General features: G+C 36.7%; 4 protein-coding genes across 4 annotated transcripts in view; 3 read left to right on the forward strand and 1 right to left on the reverse strand.

Annotated features, from left to right (window-relative positions):
• The first annotated feature begins 8,552 nt into the window (after nucleotides 1–8,552).
• Nucleotides 8,553–12,835, forward strand: LOC126707232 (uncharacterized). The gene is made up of 3 exons (XM_050406820.1): nucleotides 8,553–8,675; nucleotides 11,830–12,175; nucleotides 12,258–12,835. The coding sequence occupies exons 2-3, from the start codon at nucleotides 11,831–11,833 to the stop codon at nucleotides 12,549–12,551; spliced, it is 639 nt and encodes a 212-aa protein (XP_050262777.1). The 5' UTR covers nucleotides 8,553–8,675; nucleotide 11,830; the 3' UTR covers nucleotides 12,552–12,835.
• A 2,631-nt stretch (nucleotides 12,836–15,466) lies between these two features.
• LOC126704684 (G-type lectin S-receptor-like serine/threonine-protein kinase LECRK1) lies at nucleotides 15,467–16,285 on the forward strand. The gene is made up of 2 exons (XM_050403712.1): nucleotides 15,467–15,683; nucleotides 15,954–16,285. Exons 1-2 carry the CDS (start codon nucleotides 15,467–15,469, stop codon nucleotides 16,283–16,285), a joined length of 549 nt encoding a protein of 182 aa, XP_050259669.1.
• A 2,625-nt stretch (nucleotides 16,286–18,910) lies between these two features.
• LOC126706533 (G-type lectin S-receptor-like serine/threonine-protein kinase LECRK1) lies at nucleotides 18,911–21,507 on the forward strand. The gene has a single exon (XM_050406055.1). The coding sequence runs from the start codon at nucleotides 18,947–18,949 to the stop codon at nucleotides 21,305–21,307; it is 2,361 nt and encodes a 786-aa protein (XP_050262012.1). The 5' UTR covers nucleotides 18,911–18,946; the 3' UTR covers nucleotides 21,308–21,507.
• A 3,286-nt stretch (nucleotides 21,508–24,793) lies between these two features.
• The window catches only part of LOC126704574 (L-arabinokinase-like), a 52,138-nt gene continuing 51,207 nt past the window's right edge, over nucleotides 24,794–25,724 (reverse strand). Inside the window, exon 15 of the mRNA XM_050403575.1 lies at nucleotides 24,794–24,803. The gene's annotated coding sequence lies outside the window, so the exon portion shown is untranslated. The remainder of the gene's footprint in view (nucleotides 24,804–25,724) is intronic.

The raw sequence follows: 25,724 nt of genomic DNA on the forward strand, positions 1-25,724 counted from the left end.
AGCTTGATTGACTTTGTTGAGTTTTGTCTCAAAACTTGTTTTGCCTTGTACCTTTATGCTAATGGCTTTGTGCATTTTCGAGCATTGCTTGTTTTCATGCACTTATATCACTGTGGGAAAAATCTTGAAGTTTATGTGATTGTTGTAAATAGATCTTCAAACTTGTCATGAATGATTAGTGAATGGTTATGTTGATCTTGGGACATGCATAGACTTGTGTCTATATATCTTCCCACTCTTTATTTTTGTTTTGCTAAAAAGAGCTCACCAAATGTAAATCTCCAAATGAAAAGAGATATTGAGCTGCAAAAGCCTGTCGCACATTCTAGTATTCGACTAGGAAAAAGGGTAAGCGACCTTATATTAAAGTGAATGTTTATTCAAAAAGGCCAAAGGCCTGTTCTTTAAAGTGAAATGTCATATATCACTCTCACAATGAGAGATGATTGCCTCAAAAGATCAAAAAGATCAAATGTTATGATTGAAAGTGGAGTCAAATTATAAGCTCCAAGTTATGTTATCAAGTTGTGTGGGAGGTCATATATACATATTTCTATAATTGAGATAGGTCACTTGATCTAGTGCTAATTGTGTATGCCTTGGTTGAATTGATCATTGAAGCTTCACATTAGACAAAGGACTATCTCATTGTTGATATCCACACACAACACACAAGTTTATGTTCAATAAATGCCATATTCATTTGTGTGATTGTACTTGATGAAATATGTTTTCACATGCTCAATCTTTGTTAATTCAAGCACAAAAAGATTTTTGAGTGTTTTAGGTGTTTTTGGAAAGTATTTTATTTGAAAAATCTGAAAATTTCAAAAATCCTATTTTGTCCTGTTTTGGCAGCTCAGTCGCGGGTATGTCAAGTCGCGAGCCTCAGTCGCATCTTCGCTGGTCATTTTTGGCGACTTGTTCGCGAGTGGAAGGTCCAGTCGTGAGGTTCACTCAGAGATTTTCGCGGCTCAGCTCGGGACTCACTCGCGGGTAGACCTTCCAGTCGCGAAAAACACTTAGAAAAATTTTTCAAAATTTTGTTCTTGAGTGCTTTGGCGGCTTAAGCTGGCGACTGTGTGGCGACTTAATCAAGTCGCGAAAAACGCGTGTTTTGCAGAAACAGGAGCAGTTTTTAAACCGCTTTTCAGTTTTCCCTCGAACTTTTGTGATTGTTCATCTTCTCTCTATACTATCTCCCTCCCAAACACTCCGTGCTCCCATTTCCAATCTCCATTGTTGCATTCTTGTAGCTCAAAATCTTCAAGTCACAGGTATGGGTTTTCAGTTTTGCACTCTTTTCTACTTGATTTTGTGCTTTTCCCCTTTGATTTTTCGCATATGTTTGTGATTTAGAAATGGGTTTGTGATTTAGAAATGGGTTTGTGTTTCGGATTTTGCTCCTTGTTCATGCTTAGCTTGTGGTTGCTGTTGCTAAAGTTTGTGTTGATGATAGTCGTTTCCTTTTTGGTCTTCATCCTGTGCTTAGCTTAGTGTGTCTTTTATTTTATCTGATCCTGAGCTGTTGTGTTGTTCCAAAATGTTCCGTTGGATATTGTGTGTTTTTACTGTGCTGAATGTGCTTGTTCTAGTGTGTTAATCTGTTGGGAGCTTCTGTTAGCCTCAAAATACTGATTGTGTGTCATATCATTTTTCCATTATCTGTCTCAATGACATATATCTGCCTTTAGGATAGTTTCTCCGTGTTGTTCATGTGTTTCCTATCCTAGGCTTGGTTTATCCATGTGATTGATCTAAGTAGCTTATTGTTTAAGTGTTCAAAGTTCATTTGTATGGTTGATATCTCTTTGTTAATTACATGGTACTGACTGGTTATGCACATATATTGTTCTATGTTGTTGTGGCCTTTTCTGATTGTTCACAGATGGCTCCCTCACCTCAGAAGAAGAAATCTACTGCAAAGAAGGCTGACAAAAGATTAAAGATGGATTCTAAACTGTTTAGGTCAGTTCATCACTTTGAGAGATACAAGGATAACTTCTTGAATGCAGGAATTATTCAAGAAAGATTTGTAGATTTGGAGGACTTAAGACAAACCTTTATTCCCAGTTGTTTTGAAGGAAGAGGATGGGAAAAGCTTCTGAGCGATTTCCCTGTTGTGTGTGAACCCCTGATTAGGGAATTTTACTCTAATGCTGTGATAAAGGAGAATGAATTAAGTTGCTGGGTTAGAGGTAAAGAATTCGTTTTGGATGCTCATGTCATAGATGATGTACTAGGGCTTGAAGGATTAGATGATGAGGAATTTATCAATTACAAGGATAGGAGTGTCTCTATTGAAACTGTTCAACAAAGGATAGGTGGGCAGAGAGAAGGGAAATGTTTGAATACCACTGCCTTTCCAGTGGATATGAGGTGTCTAACAATAATCATGATGTTTAACCTCTATCCCATTAAGAAATTGACTACAATCAATTGTGCTAGAGCAGTTTTTCTGATGGATCTCAAAGAAAAGAATTTCATAGACATAAGTTCCCACATATATGACACCATTGTGGATGAGACAAGAACAACCTCTAGGCCTAAATTGATCTTTCCCAGTTTGCTAATGAGGATTTTTAGAAGGAAGGGTGTTCCAATCCCTCAAGACATCAGTCCCATGTCCACACCCTCTGCAATTAACAAGCTTACCTGCAAAAGGATAAGTGTTAGGCTTCCGGGAGAAGAAGATGAAGGTGATGAAGGAGAGGGTGTCCCAATGGAGACTGAAGCAGAGGCAGCAGGGCATGCATCAACCTCAACACCTAGGAGGAGTGGCAAAAGACACAGAGCTTCAACTTCTGCAGATACACCTCCAGATGCTTTCCAAATCATTCTGGAAAGACTTGATGGGATCAGGGCAGTCCAAACTGAGCACTCTGACAGGATGAGAGCCATGCAAGACCAGATTGATGTCTTGTCTGCTAAACTTGACAGCTTCACAACTCAGCATGACCAGTGACCCTTTGGCCATTCCGGTCAAAAAGGGGGAGATGTCATTGATGATGAAAAGCAGAAAAGCAAATCTTAAGGGGGAGTAATGTGTTGAGGGAGAGTTGTCATAGTTATCAAATTCAGAAACTCTGTTTATATATGCTTATGTTTTTGGGTATTTTGTGTATAGTTGTTTCTAACTCATTACTTATACTCTTGGTTTAAACTTTAATATATTTTGATGATGTTATTCAGGATGTTTTTGTGTTTGTACCCATGTGCTTTTGTAAGCTTTTAGGGTTAATGTTTTATGCATAGTTTGTAGGCTTTATGGTATGTACCTTGCTTTATGCAGCCTTTATGCTTTGTTGAAATCAGTACTTTAATCTAAATGTTCTGCATTTTGGTTTATGTACTGTCACTCTTGTGCCCTTGTAGGATTGTTCCTAGATGCATATGCCTTGTGTGTTATGCATTGGTTGAGTGTGGAGCATACAAGTGTCTTGCCTTGTGCTTGTTAACTTGTATGTCCTTGTGTTCATTCCAAGTGTGAATGAGCACTGTGATCACTACCTTATGGTGTTCACTTGGTTGATCAAGCCATGATTTGTTTATTAACTCCATCTTTGCTTGATCACATATTGCTTGTTTCATATGCATTTATAATTTTCTGCTTACAATGATCATAGTGTATTGTTGTGTTTCAGGAGTATTATGTTCATATGATTCAAGTGCTTCACAGCTTCTAGAGTTAGGTGTGAGTGAGTTTTGTTCAACTGTTCCTAACTCACATGTTAAGTCTAGAGTCTGTTTTAGGGTTTTGTCACGGAATAGCCAAAGGGGGAAATTGTAAGGTTGAATTTATTCAACCATCTAATTGGCTTTATTCCATGCCAAATTTGCTTGTAATTCAACATTTAGTAACCCTGTATTTAGGTGGGTTTGTTGTAAGGGTAGTGAGTGAGATAGAGTGAAGTTTGCTCAAGAGTGTGCAAGAAAACAGAGACTCGCGGTTGGGACTCGCGGGTGACTCGCGGCTGCAAGCCGCCAGAAGCAGCACACGTGCCAAGCATGCTGGAAGATGAACAGTCATGCTAGCTAGAGCACTACAGGACAAAACAGGACAACTGGCCATACAGTTAACTCGCGACTGGATCTCGCGACTTAGTCAAGCCGCGAGCCACCCCTGTTTTGTAAAACCTGACGTTTCACATTCCTCTCCCACTCCAGTATAAATACCCCTTTTACCCACGATTGAAAGAGAGCTTCCAGAGAGAATTTTGAGAGAGAAACCCTAAAAAAAACCAGATTGTTTCACCCACAATCTCTACCTTAGAGTCTCTTCAAATTCTCCTACTCTCTTCCTCTCCATTGTCAAATCCTTGAGAGGCATTATACCAAACCTGGTTCTCACCATCATCATCACTGTGAGACAGTTGTTTGGATTTCTGGGAAGCAGTTAGGAAGGAGCCAATCTTCATTGGTTGATGCTACGGTCTAGTAGCGGAATCCGGGAAGCTAGAAAAGAAAAAGGTTCGGCGCAACCTCGTTGGAGCAAGAAGATTGGAGGGCTTAGGTGCACTGGGTAAATTAGGTTTGGAGGGTCTATTGCTGTCCTTGTATCCCAACTGTATTTTCTAGTGGATTGATTACCGCTTGGAGGGCGGCGGAGAGGTTTTTCGCCGAGGACTTCGATTTCCTCTTCGATAACACATCGCGTGTTGTCTTTGTGTTTGCATCTTCCTTCCTCTCTATCTTTACCTTTTAATTATCTGCTGTAGATTTTATTTTGTTATGGCTTAGATAGTTTATAACCAATTTCATATTATAGCATGTGTTAAGTTTCCGCACACTAGTTGTTTGACATATTGCTTGAATTGGTTAAGTTGTATTTTGGGGGTCTAAACGTTCAAAGGTGTTTTGTACACGTTTTTGAACTTTCAATTTTTCCTCATCTGTTTCTTCGTTCTGTGAATGAGGTTTATAGGAGTTCTTCTACTACTCATGCTCTTTTCTTTCCCGTCTTTATCCATAGGATTTTGTTACATTTAGGGTTAGAGGACTTCCCCACATCTGAGCCCGTTCACATAGTCGCTCCCATAGGTGCCACTTTTCTTAGGCAAAAGGCTGCTCAGTTGAGAGCTAACTCTAAACGTCCTAAAGTTGAGCCTTCCGGTGTTGCACCTCCTCCTCCCTCTTCTACAGGTGATACTATGACTGAGGAGTCTGTAGATCCTGCTGCTGCTATTGCTGCTACTTCTGTTCCTCCACCTTCTACTTCAAATGATTTAGACATTCAACGTATGTTGGAGACTGTCATGACCGTTCAGGCGGCTCATGGTCAGATGTTGGTGGACATGCATGATGACCCTCGTGCTTTGCGAGCGGATCTAAAGCATTTGAGACAGTCGCCTCCACCACCTCCTTTTGGTGATGGATTTTGATTGCCCTTTGGCATTCCATCACAAAAAGGGGGAGTACATTTGTAAAGGGTTTTTGTAGTTAAGGGGAGATTTTTGTATTTGTGGAGCTATTAGATTGTATCTAGGTGCTTCATTGTATATTTACATTTTTGGCTCTCAATGTATTCTTTGTTTTGATTGGGTTATTCATGATAGGGGGAGATACATTGATTGTATATGTTTCTTGTTTCACATTGCTTATTGAGTTATATTTATAAGGTTCTTCATGATATATGTCTTTATTTTGTGTTATGTGAAATTAAGAATTTATTTAGGTTTTACTTGTATTTTCCACACATGCGATTATGCGTTTGTTAAGTGTTTCAAGAAATATACAGGTTGATTTAGTCATGCTGCTGTCTACACTTGCAACTAATAGATAGTAGTTAGGTTGAATTTGTTGTAATGGGCAATATATTTGCTATTATGGGTTGTTCTTTGTAAACTTTGAGCTTTTTGTTAAGTTTGTGTTTTGTTATAGATTGCCAAATGGGGAGTTTGTTAGGTTCTAAGTAATTAGGAACGAATGTATTAGAACTTCATTTTATAATGTTAGCAAACCATGATCAAAACAAGTTTTAGTCTTGTTTTAGACTTGCTCAAAGTGTGTTTATGTGTAAAGTTGGAATCGAGTGTACTACAGGATTTATTGGTTAAATCTGCTTGGCTCAATCAATCGAGAATTAGACTCAACCAATCGAAAGTCGTGCAGGTTGTTTTTTCTGCAGAATTTCCAACTCAGCCCAAACCCGTTTGACATGTAGGGTTTTATGTTTTGTATTAAGTATAAAATGGAAAACCCTGGCCACGTTTTTATGTTGCTCCTTATGCTATGTGTGTGAATCTTTTATGAGATCAAGAGATGTTTGCCTTCACACATACTTAGGGTTTCCAAGATTCAAGATTATGTCAAGAGCTTGGTGATCAATTCAATTGCCGCAATAAGAGCTTAAAGTTACACAAGCGGGTGTGCTTGTACTTGCTGTGAATTCAAGAAAGAAGTAGTCTGTGGACTCGGAGCTGTCACGTGGTCATGGTAGTAAGTTTCCTACTTGAGGTAGCAATAGGATGTTAATGGTCTAAGTTGCTATTATGTAAACTTCAATTCTTTCATAGTGGATTCAGTTTTAACTTGAGGATAGCTAGGCTAAATCCTCCCCAGGTTTTTACTGGTTTGGTTTCTTGGGTCATCATATCTTTATGTTCTTTATTTTCCGCACTTTACATTGATATGATATATTTGTGTTAACCTAGATCTGAAATTTGACTAATTAATCACTTGACTAAGTAATCACTTGGCTAATTACTAGGTTAATCTGAGTGTGTTTTAAGGGGTCTAAAAACAAACAGAGTGATTCTCTTTTTATGTGTAGAAAAGAAGTCTAGTCCTTCTTGGTTTTGGATATACTAGCCGACTCAAGTCTCCTATATATGCATAGTGTTGCTACAAAAAATAAGAGAGAGAAAGAGAGAGTGTGTGTGAGAAAAAGGCTCTCTCTTCATTTGGTTATTTGATATTTGTGAGTTGCAATTTGGAATAGTGAGAGAGATTTGTTGCCGCTTGGTTTTGGTTCTGCGGTTTAGTGATTTGCTTTCTCTTGGTGCGTTACAACTTTTGGATTTGCTTTGTGGAATAGTGAGACAGATTTGTTTCCGCTTGGTTTTGGTTCTGTGGTTTAGTGATTTGCTTTCTCATGGTGTGTTACAACTTTTGGATTTGCTTTGTGGCTCTCTCTTTGGTTTGTGCGCAATTGGTATTTGGTATTTGGTATTCGTATTTGGTATTTATGAACCTTTGGTTCATTGGTTTGTATTTGTGAGAGAGAACTGTTTGGGTGTATTTGGGATTTGGGTTTGTAAGAGTGCCTCTAGATCAATTTGTATTATTCCAAATTTGTTATAGTGAAATTTGTTCGTCGTCCCTTGTGGATTTAGGCTATTGCTGAACCACGTAAATTCTTGGTGTTTTGTGTCTATTTTTTTTTGGATTAATTTTCTTCTTTTCTATTGTTAGTTTGAAGATCTTTCACAAGCCTAAAATATTTTCACAATCAATCTTGATAATTTTTTGAGCTTCCCCTATTTTACAACAAAGTATTGTCTAAAATTAATGACAAAATCAAGCAAGCCAAACATTGAAATTTGAAAATTCTTTCTCAATCACCATATCTTTGGGTGGAATATTTTGGCTGGGATTTGGAGCCATAAATCTTGGCTAAATTCCACATGGAAATTTGAAAATTCTTTCTCAATCACCATCTCTTTGGGTGGAATATTTTGGCAAGGATTTGCAGCCACAAATTAAATCCTGGCTAAATTCCACATGGAAATTTGAAAATTCTGTCTCAATCACCTAAACCATGAATTTTTCCATATTAACAAAATTAATACACGCTACATGCAGATTGCAGATTCCTAGAAGGTATGCATTCATTTTCAATAACAGCTCATCACGTATAAGAGCACTAACAATAGTGGTGCTAAATAGCCATATAGCTATTTTTAACACCAATAAAACTCAAAATGTGCCCTGCAATAGTGGAGCCAAAACAATATTTTTTGGCTCCACAGTGCACAAAAATATATTTTTGGCTATGCACTGTAAAAAAAAAAAATATATATATATATATATATATTGCGTTCACACTACTTTTCTTAGTTTTTATTCTTTCTTCTCCATTTCACTTTGCGTTCACACTACTTTTCCTCTTTCATGTGCAGTGATTTCTATGCATTTCATTTTGCGTTCACACATTTCTATGCATTTCATTTTGCGTTCACACTACTTTTCCTCTCTCTGTGTATCTGTTCTCTGTATCGTGATTTCTAATAAGAAATATTCTTATTGACTTAGGCTCCGTTTGGGAGGAGGGAATGGAACGAAATGGAATAAAAGGAATATTTTTAGAATATTCTTCCCTCCTCTTGTTTGGGAGTTTTAACGGAGGGAATGGAATGTCCATTCCCTTGTTTGGGAGTTTAAGTGGAAGGGAATGGAATGGTTAGGAGGGAATGCTCATTCCTCCCTTTTCCCTCAAAACCTCAAATTTTTGTTCTCCTCAAAATTGGGAGGAATGAAAGGGAATGAATTTAGGTTTAATGAAATTTTTGTTAAAATCCCTAAAATACCCCTTCAATATTAGCCCTTTTTTTCTCATTCAACCGTAAAAAAATATAGCTATCATTCTATTGTCCGTTCTCTGTAGAGTGAAGCTGCTGCCATTGGTCTTGCTTTTTCTTTTGTCTGCTACAATTTTCGGTTATTGCTCAAACCAAGTATGTGTATCTTTTTCTTTTTCTTTTCCGTTGTTTGCTAGGCTTTTTTTTTTTTTTAATTTTTATGAACTGTTTGATATGAGAGTGATATATAGTGTTTTTGTTTGATCAGCCTCCCTCTGTTGAACTTCTCCCTGTATTGTATTCAGATATGAATGATTTGTCCTTTTGTAGGCTGATGAGCGTGTTTGTAAATAGTTAGTTGTTTTATAATATATATCCCTTTTAACCAAAAAAAAATATATATATATATATATATGTATGTATATAGTGTTTTTGTACACCTAAAAACCAAAACAAACTAGCATTCTATACACCTAAAAATCTTGAAAGTGAAAAGAAACGAAAATTGCTGTTAGAGTTACCTGTACAGCTAAGATTTGAACTTGTATTTAGAAATTTGAAAGTGAGAATTGCTAGAAAACTTCTGTAGAACTACTGTAAATTTGAAAGTGAGAACTGCCGAAGAACTCAATTGATTTGCTTTTTACTCTGTTTCCTCTCTGCTTCCTCTGTTATTTACGATCTTTGCTTCCTCTGTTAAGCAAATGGTGTGTTGAACTTCCAGTTTTAATTCAACCATCCAATGCTAATAATATCTCCAAGGCTTCACCACGTGTATGGTTAAGAGGAAATATCTACAAAAGTTAGTATACAAGTTTAGACAACAGACAAGTGTGCGGTTAAGAAAAAAACAAGAATAAAAAAATTTTAAAATGAAAAGAAAGTAAAATGAAAAGTATGTTAATTAAAATAATAGTAATTTAGTACTCTCTTTGCAAACAGAGGCACATCAGCTTATTAAAGCATGTGACCATAACCTTCCAGAAGCAAGCATGGATGCCTTCTAATATAAAGCACTATTGAATACTTCCATAATTTGACGTGTGGTGGCATGTAGTAAACAATTATACTACCAAACTTCCATTAATAGAGTATCTCTCTCTCTCACTCACTCTCTGCTAATTAAACAAGTTCTACCGGTTTCAAAACAAAGCATAACATGAACTACAAAAACTCACACTCATATTTCAAATTGAAAAGGGCCCTTTTAAAGCAACCCCTTTCATTTTGAGCCAATATTTATCTAAAATCTATAAGATTTTTTTGACCATATAGCCTTATACCATACTTTAGTAGACACTATATATGTAACAATGCTTAATAGAGGTTAATTATGGCTAGGGATGGTTAATAACGAAATTGCCTTACAATTGCCATGGTTATTTTACTATTATTCTCTTACAATTGACTTGCTAAAATGCTAGGCACACAAGCAGCTATTACAAATAAGGATTTAGTGGTTTTGTCTAAAACCATGGTCTACTAGGATGTGGTTTTGTAAATAGGTGGTTTTACGATTATCACATTCTTAAAAATAAAATAAAAAAATTAAAGGATTACCATATTTATGTTATATTTTATATATTTATTTATCAATGTTAGGTATTTATTTATCAATGTTGAGATACAATACTAAATAATAAAGATGTAAATGTATTTATGCATGTGTGTATATCTGCTTACGATGTGCCCATAATTTTCTAAGTTGGACTAATAACATAACTATTTTTTTACTTAGATGGATTTGAATGATGAGGTACTTAAGACCATAATTTTTTCAGACTTTATGCGGAAACTAGCCTTGGTTCATGCTGCATGCCGTTATTTGTGTTACATTATCCATCAAAGGCAACAACTAAAAAGAAGACGTGTTCCCCACATCCCTACACAATCAACCATAGAAAGACAAAAAGTTCGTGATGAACTAATGTCTTGACTTAGGAATAGTAAAAAATGCTATGATGTAATACGCATGGGTCCACAAGCTTTTCAAGGTTTGTGTGACATTTTGCGGAGAGATAGTGATCTTCAAGACACACAGTGTGCCACGGTAGAAGAGCAAGCTGGCAAGTTTCTTCACATGCTAGCACATAATTAGACGACTCATACAATGTCCTTTTTTTGTCGTTCTAGTGAGACCATTAGTCGCCATTTTCATAACATGCTAAGGTCAATAATTATGTTAGAGGATCAATTCCTTCGACAACCTAATGGAACCCAAGTGCCACTTGAAATACTACAAAGTAGTAGGTTCAACCCATATTTTAAGGTAAATATATCATGCATATAATTTATATTTGATAGTAGTTTAGTACAAATATATTTTAAGGTAAATGTTTTGAGAGATAATGTTAAATCTCAGGATTGTATTGGGGCACTTGATGGAACGCATGTTCGTGTCAAAGTGTCTAATGAGGATGCACCAAGATATCGGGGTAGGAAGGGTTACACAACACAAAATGTGTTGGCAGCATGCTCATTTGATTTAAAATTCACATACGTATTACCAGGTTGGGAAGGAACTGCGTCAGATTCAAGAATAATAAAGAGTGCTTTAACTAGAAACGATAACTTGAAAATCCCACAAGGTAAATTTAATTCAAATACGTATTAGGGTGTATTCTTTATAATTAAAAAATTTGTAGTATATAATTAATGGTTGTTATTGTTTATTAGGTAAATATTATCTTGTTGATGCGGGATACATAAATAGAAGTCGTCTGATTGCACCTTATAGGGGAGTGCGTTATCATTTGAAAGAGTACTCTGTTCGTCCCCCTGAAAATGCTAAAAAATTGTTTAATTTGCGACATGCATCATTGCGCACTACTATTGAAAGAGCATTTGGTGTACTTGAAAAGAGATTTCCTATCATAGCAAGTACTACAAAGCCTAATTATTGTGTTGACACTCAAAATGAAATCATTTTAGCATGTTGCATACTTCATAATTATTTAATGGGTGTCGATCCTGATGAAAGTCTTATTGCTGAAGTTGATGAAGAGGTTTTGCATTCTCATCGTGAACGTGTGGCCCCTACTCCAAGAGAAGATGATGAGGATGCTAGGCAAGGAGATATTATAAGAGATTCTATAGCATCAGCCATGTGGCAAAACTATGTCCAAATGTGATAGCTTTTGGGTTTATTGTTGTCATGTCATTTAAGACTATGCTATATTTCAATTACTTAGACCTAAATGTTATGCAAATTTCTCTTTGTTTGCATTTTGATATTGCTCTCTATCTTTTGATAATTAATATTAATATTTACACAATATTTTATATGTGTTTTTTGTCCTATTAATTATAGCATGGGTAAGATATCAAAGAAGAATGGTGGAGATCCAAGCAAAGAAGTACAATGGAGTAGTGTTATGGATGATGCTTTAGTGGATGCTTTTTTACATCAGGTGATCATAGGTGGGAGAGTTAATGGAACTTTTACCTCTAAGGCATATGATGATATAGTGAAAGAGTTGGTTGAAAAATTTGACATGGAGATTAACAAGGATAAGGTGAAAAATCGACAAAAGACACTGAAGAAGAATTTTCATGAATGCTATGACATATTTAAAGATGGATTGAGTGGTTTTGGATGGAATGATTCTTTAAATATGTGGACAGCTGAACCAGAAGTTTGGGAGCCACTCATAGCGGTAAATTACCATTTTTTGTGAGTTTAATTTTGTGTTACATAATTATATCTGTTGTTTAACCATTTGTCTTGGTTTGTAACAGTCTAAACCTGCAGCCAAGAAGTGGATGACAACACCTATACCTAACTACTCTAAGATGGCACAACTTTGGGCTAAAGATAGAGCAAAAGGTGATCATGCTGAAACTGCAAAGGAGAAACGTGCTAGGTATGCTGCATCGACCACTATTGATGAGATTGATAATTTGATATCTCAAAATGAAGTTTCTTTGGAAAACTTTGAAGTGGAAGATGATCAGAGGTCACCAGAAATTAATGTTGCACGTTCTCGAGTGTCATCACAAGATGCAATGTCTTCTAAAAGCAAGAAAAGATGACTGGCAGAAGATGATGAACTCGGGAATGTAATTTCCCAGTCATTTGATAATGTATCAAAGGCAATTGATAGGGCGACTGAGGTTATGGCAAAGTGCTTTTCAAAGTCATATGGATCAGAAGTTCACGCAGCTTTGGGCGTATTGGACTTAGATCCAATATCAAAGACTGAGGCCTACATATTTTTTTATGGAAAATCCAACATATAAGGAGATGTTCTTTGGTTGCCCAGATCATGAGCGCAAATGTGTCTTACTGACACTGATGTCTAGGCCTAAAAATTAAAAAAATGTGGAATTTTTTTGGCGAACCTTAGTTTTGGAATAGATTATGTTATTTTGTTTTGTTTTAGCAAGACTCATTACCGGAATTTTTTTTTTTAAAGATATTTGTTTGCATTGTTAGACAATATTTTTTTTGTTAAGAATAAATATGTGATGCGTGAATTGCTTTACACATAGAAATATACAGAACTAGTTTTTTAGCAATTATAAGTTTTCATTGATTATTTTTTATGTTCTTTAAAATGAGGGTATAATAGTAATGTTATTATAAAATGATTCAATTCCATTCCTTCTAATGTCACTTCCAAACGGTGTTACTTACTTTCCATTCCATTCCATTCCTTTCCATTCCTTTATTTTATAACATCCAAACAAGATTTTTAAATTCCATTCCATTCCTTTCCCTACTAAATCCATTCAATTCCATTCCATTCCTTTAATGATCATTCCATTCAATTCCTTTATAAACTCCCAAACGGACCCTTAGTCAAGTGAAAAGTCTAATAAAACACATATATAATAGAGCCATTGCTAATTTTTTTTATCAAGCAAGCCAAACATAAATATATAATGGCAACTATCTTCCTTTTTCTTCTTCTCTAAGCAATTTTCACAGCCGAAGCTCAATCAGGGCAATCCAGTATTAAACCAGGCTCTTTTCTAATAGTAACACTCACTACCACCACCAACTCTTCATGGCTATCACCTTCTGGTCTATATGCCTTTGGATTCTACAAGCAAGGCAATGGCTATGCTGTTGGAATTTTTGTTGAAGGGTGTAAGGTTGAATTTATTCAACCATCTAATTGGCTTTATTCCGTGCCAAATTTGCTTGTAATTCAGCATTTAGTAACCCTGTATTTAGGTGGGTTTGTTGTAAGGGTAGTGAGTGAGATAGAGTGAAGATTGCTCAAGAGTGTGCAAGAAAACAGAGAGTCGCGGCTGGGACTCGCGGGTGGACTCGCGGCTGCAAGCCGCCAGAAGCTGCACACGTGCCAAGCATGCTGGAAGATGAACAGTCATGCTAGCTGGAGCATTACAGGACAAAACAGGACAACTGGCCATACGGTTAACTCGCGACTGGATCTCGCGACTTGGTCAAGCCGCGAGGTCAAGCCGCGAGCCACCCCTGTTTTGCCAAAACCTGACGTTTCACATTCCTCTCCACTCTAGTATAAATACCCCTTTAACCCACGATTGAAAGAGAGCTTCCAGAGAGAATTTTGAGAGAGAAACCCTAAAGAAAAACCAGATTATTTCACCCACAATCTATACCTTAGAGTCTCTTCAAATTCCCTTACTCTCTTCCTCTCCATTGTTAAATCCTTGAGAGGCATTATACCAAACCTGGTTCTCACCATCATCATCTCTGTGAGACAGTCGTTTGGAGTTCTGGGAAGCAGTTAGGAAGGAGCCAATATTCATTGGTTGATGCTACGGTCTAGTAGCGGAATCCGGGAAGCTAGAAAAGAAAAAGGTTCGGCGCAACCTCGTTGGAGCAAGAAGCTTGGAGGGCTTAGGTGCACTGGGTAGATTAGGCTTGGAGGGTCTATTGCTGTCCTTGTATCCCAACTGTATTTTCTAGTGGATTGATTACCGCTTGGAGGGCGGCGGAGAGGTTTTTCGCCGAGGACTTCGGTTTCCTCTTCGATAACACATCGCGTGTTGTCTGTGTGTTTGCATCTTCCTTCCTCTCTATCTCTGCCTTTACATTATCTGCTGTGGTTTTATTTTGTTATGGCTTAGATAGTTGTTTAACCAATTTCATATTATAGCATGTGTTAAGTTTCCGCTCACTAGTTGTTTGACATATTACTTGAGTTGGTTAAGTTAATTTTTGGGAGTCTAAACGTTCAAAGGTGTTTTGTACACGTTTTTGAACTTTCAAAGGGATTCCTCAAAATACAGTAGTCTGGACAGCCAATAGAGATGATCCCCCAGTTCCCGCTGACGCCACACTAAATTTCACAAGTGATGGACAACTGGTTCTGCAGTCTGCACAACAAGGCACGAAGACAAGCATTATCAACTCTCCTGGAGCTGCAACTTCAGCATCCATGCTTAATTCTGGCAACTTTGTTTTGTATAATTCTGATAACATTACAATATGGCAGAGTTTTGATCACCCTACTGATACCCTTTTGCCAAGCCAGCATCTTTTAGTTCAAAAACTGTTAAGTTCCAGTGTTTCAGACTCAAACCATTTAACTGGTAGATTTCTGCTCTTAATGCAACTAGATGGAAACGGATAATGCGAAACTAAATCTCGATGATAATGGTCATCTCTACTTAGTATTAATGGCACAGCTGATATGGTGGATCTACATCTAGGAGATAATTCTACAAAAGGTTTACTCTACCTTTTGAGAATTGATGCCGATGGAATCCTGAGGCTATACTCACACAATAGAGATCAAAATGGTAATTGGTCAGTCATATGGTCCAAGCCAGATGACAAGTGTGCCCCAAAGGGTTTACCGTTTATGTGGCCTTAATGCATACTGTGTCAACACTGATCAAAGTTTTGGTTGCAATTGTCTTCCTGGATTTGCGCCTACGAACCAGAGTGAAAAGAGTTCCGGCTAAGAAAGGAATTTCACTGCAGACAGTTGCAAAGAAGCATGTCATATACCATGGAGTTAGTGAGTAATAATACCAAATGGGAAGCTAAAAATATTTCTGTTCTATCATCAACCCAAGAGGCTTGCAAAGCAGCATGTTTGGACGAGTGTAAATGTGAAGCTGCGCTTTTCAAAGATGGCGAGTGCACAATGCAAAGTCTTCCTTTCAGATTTGTGACATTACTGAAAGATGACTCAAATGTAGCCCTCAGTAATGTGCCCAAAAAAGGCAAGAAATGTGCCCACTACAGATAGGCATTTCTTCACCCACTACAGATAGAAATGTGCCCAAAAAAGGCAAGAAAGAGGTCATAATTATCAGTGTTTCATTAGTTGCTTTTGCAATTGTGTTGGTGATTTCTGGAGTTGTAATGTATAGATATCGCGTCTGGGCATGTATAAAGGAATCTTATCAGTTTTTCCCAAAAAACAAAGGAATCTAATCATGGAAATATTGTCTTGAGTGAGGAGGTTCCTCTGCGATCATTTACTTATGCAGAACTTGAGAAAGTGACAGAAAATTTCAAGGAAGAGCTTGGTAGAGGAGCATTTGGAATAGTTTATAAAGGGGCAATTGGGGATGGCAAGAAGCTCATAGCTGTGAGAAGACTAGATAAATTGTTAGCCGAACGGGAAAGAGAGTTTCAGACCGAGATGAAAGTGATTGGGAGAACACATCACAAAAATCTAGTCCAACTACTTGGGTATTGCCATGATGGACCGAATAGGCTGCTGGTATACGAGTACATGAGCAATGGGTCGCTTGCAGATATAATCTATACCAATAATTGCAACAGGGACAGCAACCTGCCAAGTCTGACTTTTGGTTAAAGGATGGATTTCTTTTTAAAGGGTTGAAATTATGTGTGCCTAAATGTTCTCAAAGGGAGTTGATGATTGTTGAACAACATAATTTGGGGCATTTTGGCAAACCAAAGACCCTAGAATTCCTTAAACAAGACTACTTTTGGTCGAGAATGACTAAAGATGTTGAGTGGTATGTTCAAAGGTGCCAAGTTTGTCAAAAAAGAAAGGGTACAGCCACTAACGCAAGTCTGTATTTACCTCTTCCAGTGCCTAATAAACCATGGGAATGTATTGGTATGAATTTTGTTCATGGCTTTCAACCTACACAACGAAAGAATGATTCAGTCATGGTGGTAGTGGATCGTTTCTCCAAGATGGCTCACTTCATCCCATGCAAGAAGACTTCGGATGCTTCCAATGTGGCTGCTTTATTCTTCAAAGAAATCTACAAGCTTCATGGTGTACCCCTTTCTATTGTTTCCGATAAGGATGCTAAATTTCTTGCTCATTTTTGGCGAACTCTATGGCACAAGATAGGAATTGAATTGTGGCACTTCTTTCCACCCTTAAACGGATGGTCAAACTGAAGTTGTCAACTAGAGTCTTGGAAATCTCTTGAGATGCTTGATTGGAGAAAATCCAAGGAATTTGGAAAGTATCCTTCCCTTGGCTGAATTTTCTTACAACTCTTCTCTTAATCGAACCATTAACACATCTCCTTTTGAAGTTGTGTATGGGAATAAACCTTTGAGTGTCTTCGATTTGGCACCCTTTCCACTTTCTAAGAAGGAGAATGTAAGGAAGGAATTTTATTCCTTTTGGGTTACAATTGTTTGAAGTTATCAAGCTCTATTAGAAGTCTAGTCTACCACTTGATTTTGAGTTATTTTTGGAATAGGAGTGATTCTCCTTTTGTGTGTAGAAAAGAAGTCTAGTGCTTCTTGATTTTGGATATACTAGCCGACTCAAGTCTCCTATATATGCATAGTGCTGCTACAAAAAATAAGAGAGAGAAAGAGAGAGTGTGCGTGAGAAAAAGGCTCTCTCTTCGTTTGGTTATTTGATATTTGTGGATTGCAATTTTGAATAGTGAGAGAGGTTTGTTAATGCTTGGTTTTTGGTTCTGTGGTTTGGTGATTTGCTCTCTCCTGGTGCGTTGCAATTTTTGGATTTGCTTTGTGGCTCTCTCTTTGGTTTGTGCACAATTGGTATTTGGTATTTGGTATTCATATTTGGTATTTGTGAACCTTTGGTTCATATTTGGTTCTTTGGTTTGTATTTGTGAGAGAGAACTATTTGGGTGTATTTGGGATTTGGGTTTGTAAGAGTGCCTTTACACCAATTTGTATTATCCCAAATTTGTTATAGTGAAATTTGTTCATCGTCGCTTGTGGATGCAAGCTATTGCTGAACCATGTAAATTCTTAGTGTTTTGTGTCTATTTTCTTTTGGACTAATTTTTTTCATTCCTATTGTTAGTTTGAAGATCTTTCACAAGCCTAAAATATTTTCACAATCAATCTTGATAATTTTTTGATCTTCCCCTATTTTACAACAAAGTATTGTCTAAAATAATGACAAAATTAAGCAAGCCAACATGGAAATTTGAAAATTCTTTCTCAATCACCATCTCTTTGGGTGGAATATTTTGGCTGGGATTTGGAGCCATAAATACTGCCTAAATTCCACATGGAAATTTGAAAATTCTTTCTCAATCACCATCTCTTTGGGTGGAATATTTTGGCTGGGATTTGGAGCCACAAATCTTGGCTATATTCCACATGGAAATTTGAATTCTTTCTCAATCGCCTAAACCATGAATTTTTCCATATCAACAAAATCAATACACGCTACATGCAGATTCCTGGAAGGTATGCATTCATTTTCAGTAACAGCACCCCATGTATAAGAGCACTAGCAATAGTGGTGCTAAATAGCTATATAGCTATTTTTAGCACCACTAAAACTCAAAATGTACCCTGCAATAGTGGAGCCAAAGCAATATTTTTTAGCTCCACAGCTATAGTCCACAACTATAGTGCATAATTATTTTTGGCTGTATATTGTAGTTGAAAGATTAAAAAAAAAAAAAAAAAAACTTCTTTTTTTTTATTTTACGTTCACACTACTTTTCTTATTTTTTATTCTTTTGTTTCATTTTGCGTTAACACTACTTTTCCTCCCTCCATGTCCCTGAGCAGTGATTTCTAATAAGAAATATTCTTATTTACTTAGTCAAGTGAAAAGTCTACTAAAACACATATATAATAGAGCCATTGTTAATTTTTTATATCAAGCAAGCCAAACATAAATATATAATGGCAACTATCTTCCTTTTTCTTCTTCTCTCAGCAATTTTCGCAGCCGAAGCTCAATCAGGGCAATCCAGTATCGAGCCAGTCTCTTTTCTGACAGTAACAAATACTACTTTTCTTATTTTTTATTCTTTCTTCGATATTTCATTTTGCGTTTACACTACTTTTCCTCTTTTTAGGTCTCTGTGGAATAATTTCTATGCATTTCCTTTTGCGTTCACATGACTTTTTCTCTCTCCGTGTCCCTGTGCAATGATTTCTAATAAGAAATTTTCTTATTGACTTAGTCAAGTGAAAAGTCTAATAAAACACATATATAATAGAGCCATTGTTAATTTTTTATATCAAGCAAGCCAAACATAAATATATAATGGCAACTATCTTCCTTTTTCTTCTTCTCTCAACAATTTTCACAGCCGAAGCTCAATCAGGGCAATCCAGTATTGAGCCAGGCTCTTTTCTAACAGTAACAAACACTACCACCACCAACTCTTCATGGCTATCACCTTCTGGTCTATATGCCTTTGGATTCCACAAGCAAGGCAATGGCTATGCTGTTGGAATTTTTGTTGAAGGGATTCCTCAAAAGACAGTAGTCTGGACAGCCAATAGAGACGATCCCCCAGTTCCCGCTGACGCCAGACTAACTTTCACAAGTGATGGACAACTGGTTCTGCAGTCTGCACAACAAGGCACGAACACAAGCATTACCAACTCTCCTGGAGTTGCAACTTCAGCATCCATGCTTGATTCTGGCAACTTTGTTTTGTATAATTCTGATAACAGTACAATATGGCAGAGTTTTGATCACCCTACTGATACCCTTTTGCCAAGCCAGCATCTTTCAGTTCAAAAAGTGTTAAATTCCAGTGTTTCAGACTCAAACCATTCAACTGGTAGATTTCTGCTCTTAATGCAACTAGATGGATATCTTGCGATGTACCCAGATGGAACCCCCTACACAATTGATTATGGTTATTGGAACTACGAGACACCTGGGCAAGGTAATAATGTGAGATTAAATCTGGATGATAATGGTCATCTCTACTTAGAGAGTGGTAATGGCATGGCTGGTACAGTGGATATACATCTAGGAGATAATTCGAAAAAAGGTTTACTCTACCTTTTGAGAATTGATGCTGATGGAATCCTGAGGCTATACTCACACAGTATGGATCAAAATGGTAACTGGTCAATCATATGGTCCCAGCCAGATGACAAGTGTGCCCCGAAGGGTATATGTGGCCTTAATGCATATTGTGTCAAAACTAATCAAAGTTTTGGTTGCAATTGCCTTCCTGGATTTGCACTTATTAACAAGAGTGAAATGAATTCAGGCTGCGAAAGGAACTTCACTGCAGAAAGTTGCGAACCAAGCATGACATATACCATGGAGGCAGTGAATAATACCATATGGGAAGATAAAAATATCTCTGTTCTTTCCTCATCAACCCAAGAGGCTTGCAAAGCAGCATGTTTGCAGGACTGTAACTGTGATGCTGCGCAATTCAAACAGGGGGAGTGCAAGAAGCAAAGTCTTCCTTTGAGATTTGGGAGATCACTTGAAAGTGGCCCAAACGTAGAATTCATCAAGGTAAGCATATCTACTACGCCCACTACAGCTAGAAATGTGCCAAAGAAAAGCAAAAAAGAGGTCCTAATTATCAGTGTTTCATTAGTTGCTTTGGCAATTGTGTTGGTGATTTCTGGAGTTGTAATGTATAGATATCGCGTCTGGGCATGTATAAAGGAATCTTATCAGTTTATCCAAAAAAAAAAGGAATCTAATCATGGAAATATTGTCTTGAGTGAGGAGGTTTCTCTGCGATCATTTACTTACGCAGAACTTGAGAAAGTGACTGATAATTTCAAGGAAGAGCTTGGTAGAGGAGCATTTGGAATAGTTTATAAAGGGGCAATTGGGGATGGCAAGAAGCTCATAGCTGTGAAAAGACTAGATAAATTGTTAGCCGAACGGGAAAGAGAGTTTCAGACCGAGATGAAAGTGATTGGGAGAACACATCACAAAAATCTAGTCCAACTACTTGGGTATTGCCATGATGGACCAAATAGGCTGCTGGTATACGAGTACATGAGCAATGGGTCGCTTGCAGATATACTCTTCATACCAGAAAAACAACCTTGTTGGGATGAACGAATGGAAATTGCTCGAAACATAGCAAAAGGAATTCTTTATCTTCATGAAGAGTGTGTGCCACAGATCATTCATTGTGACATAAAGCCTCAGAACATACTCATGGATGAAAACATGTGTGCAAAAATCTCTGACTTCGGATTATCAAAGTTGTTGAAGCCAGATGAAAGCAAAACATTTACTGACATAAGAGGCACAAGGGGATATGTTGCACCAGAGTGGCATCGCAAAATGTCCGTGACAATGAAAGTAGATGTCTATAGCTTTGGAATCGTGTTGTTGGAGATTATATGTCGTCGAAAGAGTGTTGACTCTGATGTTGCAGAGGAAGAAGCAATTCTTGAAGAGTGGGCATACCATTGCTTTGAGTGTGGTGAGCTAGGTAAGCTAGTTAATGAAGAAGAGGTTGACAAGAAACAGTTGGAGAGAATAACTAAAGTAGCATTGTGGTGCATTCAATATGAACCATCACTTCGCCCCTCAATGAAGAAGGTTCTACAAATGCTAGAGGGGACAGTGGATATCCCAGACCCTCCAAGTCGCTCAATACCATCTAGTGTCTGGGGTAAGGACTGATAGTTTGAAAATTGGTCATGTCAAATTAGTCCACTTTTCCATGTAATTTGCTTTCATGGTATACGTATATGTGTCTTCAATAATGCATCTTATATTTTTTTTTCTTTCTCTTTTGTTGTTTTATCAATAACTCTGTTTTGGGGATAGTCCAATAGAGCAATAAGTTGTTTCCTTAATCATTTAGGTGTTGGTTAATTTTACATTCAGTTGTATGGCTTTATAAGGCCTATTTATCATAATAAGAGATATCAGAATTGTTAAAAAAAAAAAAAAAAGCTTTTGCCTGTTATGAGGTCCCAATTTTCCATTGAAGCATAATCAGAAAATTTCTTTGACGTTTACTTGCTTTTCCATAATTTTCTCGTCACCATAGCCCCACATAGGAGAAGAGACACAAGTACAGCTCACAGCCAACTGGGTCATATCCACTTAGTATGATAGCATGACATGGGAGACAATCGCATGGAGAGATGGGGAACCAAGGTAGCTAATCTTTCTTCCTTTATTACCGGGCAGTAACAGATGATCAAAGAGATGCTAGAAATGCGTCGTAATTATGGGTATGCATCCAACCCAACAAACTAATGAAACTAACCCAATTGGATTTTGAATTAACAAATATCATGAACGCAAGTAACAAAAATCAACTAAATCTATTTTAGTAATGAATATTTTAAATAAAAAATATTGTATATAATTTCACAAGAAACTTTGAATAATTTCTTTTTAATAATAGAGGCATCATAAAATATTATGTTGGGTTAAAATATTAGCATTTGATTAAGTACTACAACACACTCATTCTCTCTCATCCACCCAAACCAAGAATTTTCCATATCAAAATTTTAAATTCCCTCATGAGACCAAATCCTGCTTTCTAATTCCTTACCCAAACACACGGTTAGAGATTTTTAATTTTATAGCTACTACGTAGTTCAAGGACAACTATTATAACCCTTTTTGGTTTGGAATGGTAATTTTTCATTTTACAGAATAATTATTTCTTGTAATAGAAATACAACCAAACCGTAAGGTTCGTATGTTTTAAAATTGTCAAACCGTGCCAAAATTATGTGTCTTTTATTGAGTTTTGATATGTCTTGAAGTGGTAAGTGAAGATCAAGTTAAAGACATAAAGTCTGCTCAAGAATAACTTAAGAAAAGTGCATTTCAACATGTCTTGGCACCAAGCTTGATAAAAGCTCGATAGCAGTTGATCGATTCAGCCTTAGAAAAGCCTAGTTTTTGTACCCTTGTTAACAGGCTCAATAGAAGCTCGATCGATCAAGACACGCAAAACAACAAAAATCAGCAATACTAAGAAGCCCATTACTTGTCCATTTCAAGCTTGATTTAAGATCTGTTTGTTGCGTTATTTAAAGGACGTTAGAAGTCATCCCTAAAGAGGCTTTTTAGAGATAGAAAAATCTATTTGTGTGGTTAAGATTTGCTCAACCAAGTTCTATCTATTTCACTATACCATAGAGTTTCAAATAGATCTAATTATCGGTTGGTGAACAAGCTTAATCCATAGCACCACCACAAACTTAACTTTTTTGAAGAAAAACTTCAAGAGATTCTTGAAGCCGATCGGAGGTTCCGGTTGTGATTGCAGGTACATTATCCATGAAGGCATTCATATATTAAAGAATTTAGAGATTCCAAAGCGGCAAAAAGTTTTTTATGTAAGTCATCTATGAGTTGTAGAGTATAGGTAAATGTTTTACCTATATTGTAAACTTCTCTTAATATAATGGATTGTTTTTTGGGAAGGTTTCTACCAAATGGTTTTACTTTGAGACAAGTTGTTCCATTGGTTTTCTCTAGGTTATCATATTCATAATTTGACTAATTAATCAACTTGAGTAATTGATTAATTCATTGGGATCAATTCTAAACCCAACCCAAACAATTCAATGTTTTTGAAAGGTTATTTTTAAGAAATAGCTATTTCATTATTGGGTCCATTAGAGTACAACAAACAAGACTTAAGTTTTTAGCCTTCCACTTTTCTATCCTTCATACTAAACACATAAGATGGAAAATTAGTATCTTCTCCATAGTCCATCCTGCCATTTTTCCATTTTGTGAATGACTGCCAATATCATTACAAGTTTTAAACAAGGCTTATTTCATGAATCATTAGAGATGATTTCATTCCAATCTTCATTCCATTCTGCGAGTAATGGCTTCAACTTTTCCTGACATCCTATTCAAGATATTCTCAGTTTCCTTATAATTTACGTGAACATGGGGCTCACAAGTCAGTCTCAAGTATGTCTTGTACGCAGGTTCAGAGAGGAATTTCTCATAATTTACAATTTTGAATTGGTCATTCTGACATGCAATAAAGTCCAATTAGTTAACATCGACATCGCCACTACCAATGTAAAATCAAGAAGACCAAAAGTGAGTCGTACTCGTACCAAAGTAAAATCAAGAAGACTGACTAATTCGCAAGGCAAGTGGAGGAGAAATTAGTTAACATGGATATCGCTGGCATGTATATTGATAGAATAACTGAATCTGGTCCCACTATTAGTGTGGGATAGTCTCTGTATTGTATTTCCCTTTAGCCAAAAAAAAAAAAAAAAAAAAAGTGGAGGAGAAATTAGTTCTTCGGTGGACTATGTCACTTGTCTATTATTTTAATAAAAAAAATTTATTTGTTTAAAATTATTAAGTCAGTAATTAGTTTCTGTTTAAAAGAAATTTATATTTCAGCAATTTTAAATAAGTAAGAGTCTTTTAATAAAATAATAGACCACATCACTTATTCACAATGAGTACTTATAATTTCTACTAGTGGAGACACTTTTATGCCCAAAACGCACGCTGCACGCGGATTGCAGATTCCTGGAAGAGACATCAGTCCATGCGTAGTTACTTTTCCTCGAAAACGTTTCGTTCACGAAAAAGAAAATTCTAATCAATCCGCCAAAACGAACAAAAATGATTGCAAGAGAAAAGAAACAGTAGTTCGCTAATTGACCTAGACAACTAGTCAAGTGAAAATTCTCCTAAAACACTAATATAGATTAGAGCTACTATTAATTTTTTACGTCAAGCAAGCCAAACACAAACATATATAATGGCAACTATTTTCCTTTTTCTTCTTCTCTCAGCAATATTCACAGCCAAAGCTCAGCCAGGGCAATCCAATATTGAGCCAGGCTCTTTTATAACAGCAACTGTAAGAATTTGAGAGAGGAGTATTTTCATTAATTGAATTAGGAAATTCCAATATGATTGTTTATATACAAAACAGAGACTAACCACCCAACTAACTATCCACATTATACGGATCTAGAAAGCAATAACTAATCCACAATCTACACGTGTCTATAATTAACTAACTAAGTATAGCTTCCTAAACTACAAGTACTACAGAATATACAAGCTGCTTAAGCTACTGTCGTTTATGCAGAAGCTATGAACAGTGCTATTTCTTCCAATCCCCTGTTTCTTGCACCTTCATTCTTGCTGCTTTAGTCTGCTCCACTGCAATCTGTTGGAGCATTTTAATATTATATAATTAAAAATTGATTTATATTACAACATAAACATAAATATATGGAGTTAATATGGAAATATAAGGAGTTGGTGAAAATATTTAATCTCACATTGAAAATGAGAGAGACTATTTTATTCTTTTTAATCGTGGTGATTAATGGGCTAATATAAATTGACCCAAATATTAGGCTAGATACTTGTGCAAGGAGACTCTGACATAAATGGCCCGAATTAATATTTCATTTTTATTATGGAAAATGAAGAGCCATTAACCCACTTAATGGACTAGCCGTTTGGGCTTTTTCATTCTTCAAGAACTCCTTATCTCATCTATTAATTGTGTAACTCTAGCCTAGGGATGGCAATGGGGCGAGTTGGGGCCAAGGGATGGGATCTTCGTCCCTTCATCCCCGCCCCTTGGGGCCTTGCGAAGCCTCGCCCCACCCCCAAAAAAATAAAAATATACTTGAAATTACAACTAAATTTATCTCATCAAATCAAATCAATTTTTAGAAAAAATTGAATAATATATCCAAGTGTTTAACAAGACAATCATAAAAAATAAATAATAAAAAAAACCTCATAGTATAACACATAACAAAATAAAGGCATAAAACCACATTGGGTAGAATAAAATATGTTAATATTAATATGTTTGTTTAAATAGTAGGGTTTTAGGGTATGAAAATTTTACAATTATGACCCTTACTAATGCGGGGCAGGGACAGGGAGGGGAGGGGAGGGGAGGGGAGGGGAGGGGCGGGGCGAGGTGGGTCTAAAAAGTCTAAACCCATCCCCGCCCCGCCTGTGGTGCGAGGCTAAAATCTTGCCACATCGAAAACCCGCGCAGGGCAAAGCGAGGAGAGGCGGGTTAAGCAGAGCGGGGAAAAATTGCCATCCCTAC

This window comes from Quercus robur, chromosome 11, assembly GCF_932294415.1.
Source record: "Quercus robur chromosome 11, dhQueRobu3.1, whole genome shotgun sequence".
Lineage (NCBI taxonomy): Eukaryota > Viridiplantae > Streptophyta > Magnoliopsida > Fagales > Fagaceae > Quercus > Quercus robur.